Below are 8,537 nucleotides of genomic sequence, written 5' to 3'. Positions count from 1 at the left end.
GTTGTAGTAACCCAACATATCAAAAGCCTGGCACAATACTTTACATATTGCTAGCATATGACAATTTGAAATATCTAACATATACTACTTTACAAACATATCCAACTAATATAGATACCAAAAACCACTGCCTTTTTTCTAAATAATACATTTCTGGTCACATTTGAAGCTCAGGCAGTGGTGAGATTGCAGCTAGACATAAAAAGCCTACAAACAAAACGATTAAAAGCAGAACAAGATGAATCAGGTGACAAAAAAATGGACTCAAGCTATCAAACCTCATTTTGAGACAGAATCAGAATGCTGTCGGAAAATGTAGATTATAAAGCAGTTCTCAGACATGCGCTGTGTCAGAAATGGATACAAAGGATACACAGGACAATATAATGGTTGTCTAGGCGATGCACAGTATTCTCCCAAAATGGATAGTGTTTTTTTTATCTGCTGCTGTGAAAACAATGAAACAAAGATTTTAATACAAAAAAATTAATAATGACTGATACTGTTTATTTACACGCACCTCAACAGAAAGAACACGCTTGGAAAAGCCATAGTTAAACTTAAACAACAATAGAAGTTCTTTAAATTTCTCTTTTTTGTTTATTTTCACTCACAACTATATACTGTTTTTAGTTTTTTTACAAAGTTTTCATAAATACATTTCAGGCTGGGGGGAGTTTTAAATTCAGTGCCCATGACTAGTCTGTCATACTTTACCAATGCAGTAGAGTGGTATTTCACTGTACAATTGTGTGTTATTGTCCTCTGATGTACTTAATGGCACAAAAAGCTTTTTGAGGAATCCTTGTCATCACTGTAACCCTTCATGTTTTGTATTGTTTATTCAAGCATTCTACAGCCGATTATTCCACTTGTCTTCAGGTGTTGCTCTTTTGGTAAAACTCTCTTCGATTCATTTGAGAAGCTTCACTCCGAAAACAGTATTACTATAGTAACATTCACTTTTCAAACATGTCATTAGAAGTTCATATTTGACTTTGATATACTGTTCAAGAAGGCATGGTAGCAAAATAACATCTCATCCACTGAGATGAGTTGTGTGTGAAACACAGTCAGTCACTCTTCTCTCTCTTCTTAGTGTTTGTCCAACATAGGCCAGGCCACATGGACGTCTGACTTCTCCACATTGAGCTATACCCTGGTGGTGGAGTGTCCATGGGGCAGGTTGGTACTGTTCTGACTGCCGCCAAAAGTGTTGAAGTTGTGAAGTGGCTGCATGGCGGCCAGCGAGTTGGGGATCATGGTTATGGTGCTGGGCGTCATGAGCGGGATGTCATCTGGCGACCTACGCAGCGTGAGGGTGTAGTCGGGCGGGCAGGTGAGGCGCAGTGTGTCGTGGGCCTGGAGCGACTCACACTCGTGGTGGTGCTCGTGGTCCATCTGCTGCTGCTGCTTCATCTGCAGGGACATCAGCTCCTCGCTCTGCAGGTGGGCGATGTCATTGGCATTGGCCGCTGCGTTGGCTGGCCCGGCGGAGATACGCTGTGGGCTTGGCCCGCGCCGGTTTGACTCATGTCGCCGCTTGTCCTTCTTGTAGTAGAGCGCCGCGAACGCCAGGATGTTGAGGAAGAGCAGTGAGGCTCCCACGGCGATGGTGACGCTCAGCTCCGTGGAATAGTCCCGTTTAGTCTCGATAACCACGGCTGATTCGTCGGTGAGGTCCTCACCTTTCCGCTGGTCGGTGGTCTGCTTGGTGTTAGCAGAGGGAACCCCAGGGTGGCGGGTGGTAGAAGGCCGATTCCCCGGGAAACGCTTGGTGTAAGGAAATGGAGTGGTGTCCTGCGGCGGTATCTTGGTCGTTGTGGATACATACTGGAACAACTCGTTTATGTTGTGGAGGTGTGGAACTAGTTCCAGCCAGAAGGCTACTTTGGTGGCGCGGTAGTGGTCCCTGACCCTGGGTTTCAGGCCGATGTGCAGGTAGAGCTGGTCCTTGGGGTTGTACTTCGACCAGGCAACCTCTTCAAAGCGGTTGGGTTTTGTATGGATGAACTTGGTGTCCTGAGGAACGGGCTGGTTTGGATCTCTGAAATAGAGAAGATTTAAAAAAAACATTTGTAATTATGAAATCATTATACAATTGTCCTTTTCAGGACAGTATTCTACAAAATGTTTAAAAAAGAGAGAAGAGAAGAGAGAAAAAAGGGAAGCATTCTGAATAATGGCCACCAAAGCACTATTTTATCTCCAGGCTTGTGAGTCAATGCTCGTGAAATTGAAAATTATAGACCCAAAATATTAAAATATACTAGAAATAAATGTTATGATATATTCCTCCCAAGTGAGTCAATGCGGTCATTATTACCTCTGTAATATATATTTTTTTATTTACTTTAAGCCCACTGAAGGGAATCTTCAGATAAAGTCACAAATGGCCACTAAAACGACCCATTAGATTCACTTTAGTGTCATCCTACTGTACACTTACAAGACTCAAATAATTGATTAATACAAAGCATATCCTGTGCCCCCATTTTTAACATTCATAACAAACACCTCTGTTATTCATAGAAAAAATCTGCAATAGTATGAAATGTCCCAATGTCCTAGATCATGTTAATATTTTACTGTAGTGTAGCCATTTTATTCTCCCATTGACATTTTAAACTAGACATTATAGTGCACTGCCTCAGAGTTCGAATCGAGCAAATCTCCTGTGACATTGTGACTGTGATTTCATTAACTTTCAAAGGGAGAGTACAAGGAGTACAGTCAAGACGACAACCTTGGAGCCTGACACTGTTGAGTGAGTGGAAGGGTAAGAGGAATGGAATGGGAAGTGGGAATGTCCAGCTGAATGCTGAACAGAAATGAAGGCCTCATCTTGAGTCATACACTGCACTCAGGCACCAGGGGACACTCAGTACCCATCAGACCATTCAAGATGACCTCGGATGCAGACATGGGTTCAAATACTATTTAAAATAACTGAAAATACTTTAGCTGGGTTTGATTTAGTTTGCTTGACCCAATGAAACCGATTGAACGGGCGGAAAACAGCAAAACCCGCCCACCTGGCACTCCAGGCAGACTAGAGCCAACGCTAAAATATATTTGATGGACGTCAAAATAGCTATGTACCCAGAGGTCTGCTCTGCTTCCAAAACGAGCTCTTAGAGTACAGAGAGCCTGTGAGACTGGGAGAAGGCTGCTTTTATCACAGTTCCATCCATCCATCAGCCGGCCTACTAGATAACAGTGGTCTCAGGGGATCAGGATACATTTAACTGGCTAATCCAGCATGACAGTATCTCCGGTTGATGGAGCACTGTTTAATCCTGTCCTTACCGATCACAGCAGGATCTAAGTATGTCACCAACTGGTAAATGGAAGCATGGACAGAGAGAGAAAAAAATTGAAAATATGTCTGTGCATCCCTGGAGAGTGGGATTCAATTAGATCTGATGCAATATGCTATTGTTCAGTACAAAGCTAATCTTGTGTCATTTTGCTAAGTCATTCTATTTGAGAGAACTTGTATATTTGGTTGTATCACTCTTTGAACGTCATGGGCCACATTCACTATTATACAACTGCAAAGATGTAACCAAAATGGCTATATTGCTCACATTACTTTGTGTCAAACCCTAGTGCCTTGCTGACTATTTTTTGAACACTACATTCTTTGTTAGTAACATCTTCTCATTTGACATGTTTTACACTGTCAAAATGTCACTTCTGGGTAAATTAAGATAATCTCCCTGAAATGGATTCAGTGACTGTCTAGTAATAGTTACATACATAGTGTATGTGCATATGTTCCAGCTAGCATGTGGATCCCAGTACAATATCACTTTAAGGCCCGTAGCCCTGATAAAATCATATGGAAGCGCCTGCTGTGACAATATGCCATTTTCTCCAACACAAAAGACTTGGAATAAAGACAACACTCCAGCCATCCTGTGCCCATCAGGCTGATAAATACTTAGCAAGCTATTCACATGTATCTCAGAAGGTCCATAAAACATATGCTTCCACCATGCAGTCAATCTGTTTTGAGTGATAACAAGTACATTCAGATGGAAGGCTAGTCCACACCTCCTAAGAGACTTGTCGTCGCAGGTTTATGGAAATAGCAAAGTCACAGATATAAATAAACCGCATGTCGGTCTACCCAGATTCAGCTTTTTCACCAGAGGGAGGTGGCTTGCACATAATACTTTCATGTATCTACTCAGATACTCACAAATGTATTCAATCCTATCTCCCTCTGCTTGACACAAAGCCTCTCTTTGCAGAGGAAAAAAATTATTCTGCTTTTCCAGTCTGCCATGTGTTCCCAGCTGTCTTCATTTTTAGTTTTGGCTATAGCCTGTATAGCCTGTATAGTGTATACTAAGAAACAACATGCACGCACGCAACCATGCACGCATGGATACACACACGCCTCACTCATTGTTCAGGCCTCTATCCACTACGAATAAGAAGAAGGCTTACCTGTGTATTGTACTTTTCTATTTTGTATTTCACTCCATTTCAAAGGACTGAGATGCGTAGTTAATGATATGCCTCTCATCCCTCCGAATCCCCTGTCTATTGTTGGGAGCCTTTTTTTCTGAAAAACCCTCAATCTAGCGAGGAAATTGAGGATCGCAACGGGAGTGTTTGCCTGCAGTTGGAGAGACTCTTGTGAAAAACGGGCACCCTCGAAGCGATGAATTTGCTTTTGGTTCCTACTTTGTTTGAAGCAGCACTATGGGAAAGCAAAAAGCACTCAGAGTAAAAGAGCCTCCCCATGCCAATAACGTTGCCAATCTATCCCCTGCTGAACTGGCATCAGTTGGACACTAGCCAAGCCGGAGAGCTGGGGGAGGGAATTCTACAGCCTATGAAGCTTTTCAAGAATGTATTTATTCACCTAAAAATTTATTTTCAGTGTGACTGGGTCGCAAACATCCTGCTACCTGGCTAATCCCAGGGTTCAGGAAACAAAGACGTGATCCAAATATCAAGTGATATTTGCAAACTGCAATGCCTTAATGAAAACCAAAGCCTCTATAAGACTAGAAACACTGATTTGCTCAGTTTAGGTGAAGCTATGCTCCCATAACTTGCTACGTGTCTTCTCATCCATGACGGATATTTATCCACTTCAAATAAACAATCTGACAGACAGTAGTAAAAATAGAATTGGACAACCTACCCTGTCTTGGCGAAGTTAGTCCAGTAGGTCATAACAACCGCGCTGAGCATGACGTCGTTCTTGGAAAAGTTGCAATTGAACAGGTCCGTGGGTCCAATCATGGGGATCCCGAACACATAGGGAACCTCGTCCCCATGTGCCGAGTCAGCCCAGCTAGGCTTCATGTCGCTCTGGCAGTGGTGGTAGAAGGCGTAGAAATACGTTGGAGAACCATACTGGGCATGGAGGTCCGCTGTGGCTACGGCCGGCGCCACCCACTGGTGGTCGGTGAAGAGCGCAACTAACGTCTTCCTCCTTGTCTCAGGGTTCTCCTTGTCGGCCCAGTCAGTGTACATGAACTTAATGGTCTCCCTTAGCGTGTCCTTGCCCTCTGGGTAGCCGTAGAGGTGATCCACAAAGTCCGACACGGCAAAGTCGAAGTCGTTGGCCGAGACGCCATCCTCACTGTCCACGCTGCCCTCCACAAACTTGAACCCTTCGCCTTGGTTGACCCCCAGCATGATGTCGTAGTTGAGGAACTCGCCCTGCTCCATGAGGATCTGGGGGTCATCCGGGATGACGTCGCCGTCGATAACGGGGCCGAAGGCGATGTGGTACTTTGCGGGTAAGATGTTCTGTTCGATCAGCTCCTTGTAGTTCTTGCTCTGGAGGCACTCCACCAGGTCAATGGTGTCCAGCATGTTGCAGCCCACCTTCTCAGCCAGCATCCGTGTGTACTTGGCAGGCTGGTAGTTAACCGCCCAGCTGGACAGAGCTGTTCCACTCTGGATGATGGCTTTCTGGAAAAGATCTGAAAGGGTGAAAACTGATGTCAGACACAAGTCTAAATCTAATCTCACACATGGTGTTTGGTGTTTTTCACAAATGTAAAACATTTTTTGCAATAAAACTACTAAAAGAATACACACACCTGGAACAACCACATTGGTATTAACTCAGTATAGAAATAACTGGTATTTTCTGGTATTATTTAAGTAATTCTGATGTAACATCTTCAGTGAGTGCTATAGTCAGTAAAAAATGTTTTGCAAGATTATGCCTGTAACATCCACACAGATCCATCAGACAGAGATACATCTATACTGCATATTCTCCTATACTGACACAATATGCAGCAAAAGGATGATTAAGGACATGGACAGGGACACCACATCTCGTCAACGCTGGTCATAATAAATGAATCAGACTGAAAATAAAAGACACATTTGTTTATTCTGCAATGAGGCTTCGGGCCACTTATTCATCTTGAATTATGTTTACGATCTGTCTGCCACTGCCACTCTGCGAATAGGCCACAGCGCACTAGGAACACTTCTTGTATGCTACATTTCTTCCAGTATTTTCGAAGTTATTTTTATATCCTTGTGATGGTGACTCAAAAAGGACGACTTGAAAAGTATGTTTCCGAGCCACAGAAGATGTCTCCCGCAAGGCCTAGTTAGCAACAGAGGTTTATTTAGCTTTTCCTCTGGATGAAGAATATCAGTTTAAAGCCTGACTCACCAGAAGTGAATTTAAATATGTTGCATATGCCTCCTGTGTTTACCTCAGTCTGCTTGCTGAGGCGTGCCTGTGGAGCCGTGAAAGAGAAACATATCATGTCCTACAAAGGGAGCAGCGATGAGGGGCTACGGCTTCCATGCCACCTGGGTCTGGCTAAAGGGAGTGATGCAAGAACATAGCTGCCTGACTAACAACAGCCCTAGAAAATCCGATTCTATCACAACACCAATCCAGATGATAGGATACTGGGCTAACCTCGGTAACCCAGAACCAAATCTCATGAGAGGGATTATATTCCGGGGGGTATTAGTAAAATGTTTGGCCTAGTGTGAGTGATGGAACCAGGGTGGCAGATGTTAAAGTTATGATCCACTCAAAAACTATCTTTTATATTTGTTTCATTATTCCACTGATGATACAGTCCCAAAATGTTTTGCATGTCAGCGATCAAGTCTTCAAGATATAGAACTTTCAAAACGCGGTGTCACTTACTACATCATAAAGATGATGCAAAATGCATCACAAAATGCAAAACACATCATCATGACGATGTGGAAATTAGGATTTTGAAAGTTCTATATCTTGAAAAATTGATTGCTGACATGCATAACATTTTGGGACAGGATCAAAAGTGTACTAATGAAAAAAATATTCATTTAAGGAAAGACAACTACTGGGCTAAAAGGGACAAGAAGATCCCTGACTGTCTGGTAACATCTCTTCCCAACTTGAGTGTCTTTTTCCGTCCCTATAATCTCATATACTATATATATAAATATACAGTTGAAGTCGGAAGTTTACATACACCTTAGCCAAATACATTTAAACTCAGTTTTTCACAATTCCTGACATTTAATCTGAGTAAAAAAATCCTGTTTTAGGTCAGTTAGGATCACCACTTTATTTTAAGAATGTGAAATGTCAGCATAATAGTAGAGAGAGTGATTTATTTCAGCTTTTATTCCTTTCATCACATTCCCAGTGGGCCAGAAGTTTATATACATTCAATTAGTATTTGGTAGCATTGCCTTTAAATGGTTTAACTTGGGTCAAACATTTCAGGTAGCCTTCCACAATAAATTGGGTGAAATTTGGCCCATTCCTCCTGACAGAGCTAGTGTAACTGAGTCAGGTTTGTAGGCCTTCTTGCTCGCAAACACTTTTTCAGTTCTGCCCACACATTTTCTATAGGATTGAGGTCAGGGCTTTGTGATGGCCACTCCAATACCGTGACATTGTTGTCCACAACTTTGGAAGTATGCTTGGGGTCAAAGTCCATTTGGAAGGCCCATTTGCGACCAAGCTTTAACTTCCTGACTGATGTCTTGAGATGTTGCTTCAATATATCCACATAATTTTCCTTCCTCATGATGCCATGTATTTTGTGAAGTGCACCAGTCCCTCCTGCAGCAAAGCACCCCCACAACATGATGCTGCCACCCCCGTGCTTCAAGGTTGGGATGGTGTTCTTCGGCTTGCAAGCCTCACCCTTTTTCCTCCAAACATAATGATGGTCATTATGGCCAAACAGTTATATTTTTGTTTCATCAGACCAGAGGACATTTCTCCAAAAAGTATGATCTTTGTCCCCATGTGTCCCCTTTTCTACATTGTAGACATCACAACTATGAAATAACACATATGGAATCATGTAGGAACCCAAAAAGTGTTAAACAAATCAAAATATATTTTATATTTCAGACTCTTCAAAGTAGCCACCCTTTGCCTTGATGACAGCTTTGCACACTCTTGGCATTCAATGTTTGAATTGGACTTCTGAGAGAATGACGATGAAAGAAAAATTCATCGTGGTATGTTTTTTATTGGACATAATTCAGAACTAGATGTTTTCCCCTGAGGCTACTCTCGC

General features: G+C 42.6%; 1 protein-coding gene across 2 annotated transcripts in view; it reads right to left on the bottom strand.

Moving 5' to 3' along the window:
* Positions 1-482: 482 nt before the first annotated feature.
* The window catches only part of LOC106575199 (neuroligin-4, X-linked-like), a 73,161-nt gene continuing 65,106 nt past the window's right edge, over positions 483-8,537 (bottom strand). For both annotated transcript variants that reach the window (XM_014151534.3, XM_014151535.3), the window contains 2 exons: positions 5,165-5,954; positions 483-2,047 (listed from right to left, as the gene is read on the bottom strand). In XM_014151534.3, coding sequence (XP_014007009.1) covers positions 1,153-2,047; positions 5,165-5,954 — 1,685 coding nt within the window. In that variant the 3' untranslated portion in view covers positions 483-1,152. The remainder of the gene's footprint in view (positions 2,048-5,164; positions 5,955-8,537) is intronic.

The sequence above is a fragment of the Salmo salar genome, chromosome 17 (genome assembly GCF_965601325.2).
Source record: "Salmo salar chromosome 17, fSalSal1, whole genome shotgun sequence".
NCBI classification, from domain to species: domain Eukaryota; kingdom Metazoa; phylum Chordata; class Actinopteri; order Salmoniformes; family Salmonidae; genus Salmo; species Salmo salar.
Note: the sequence above shows the minus strand (reverse complement) of the source record. Positions and strands in the feature narration are given on the sequence as shown.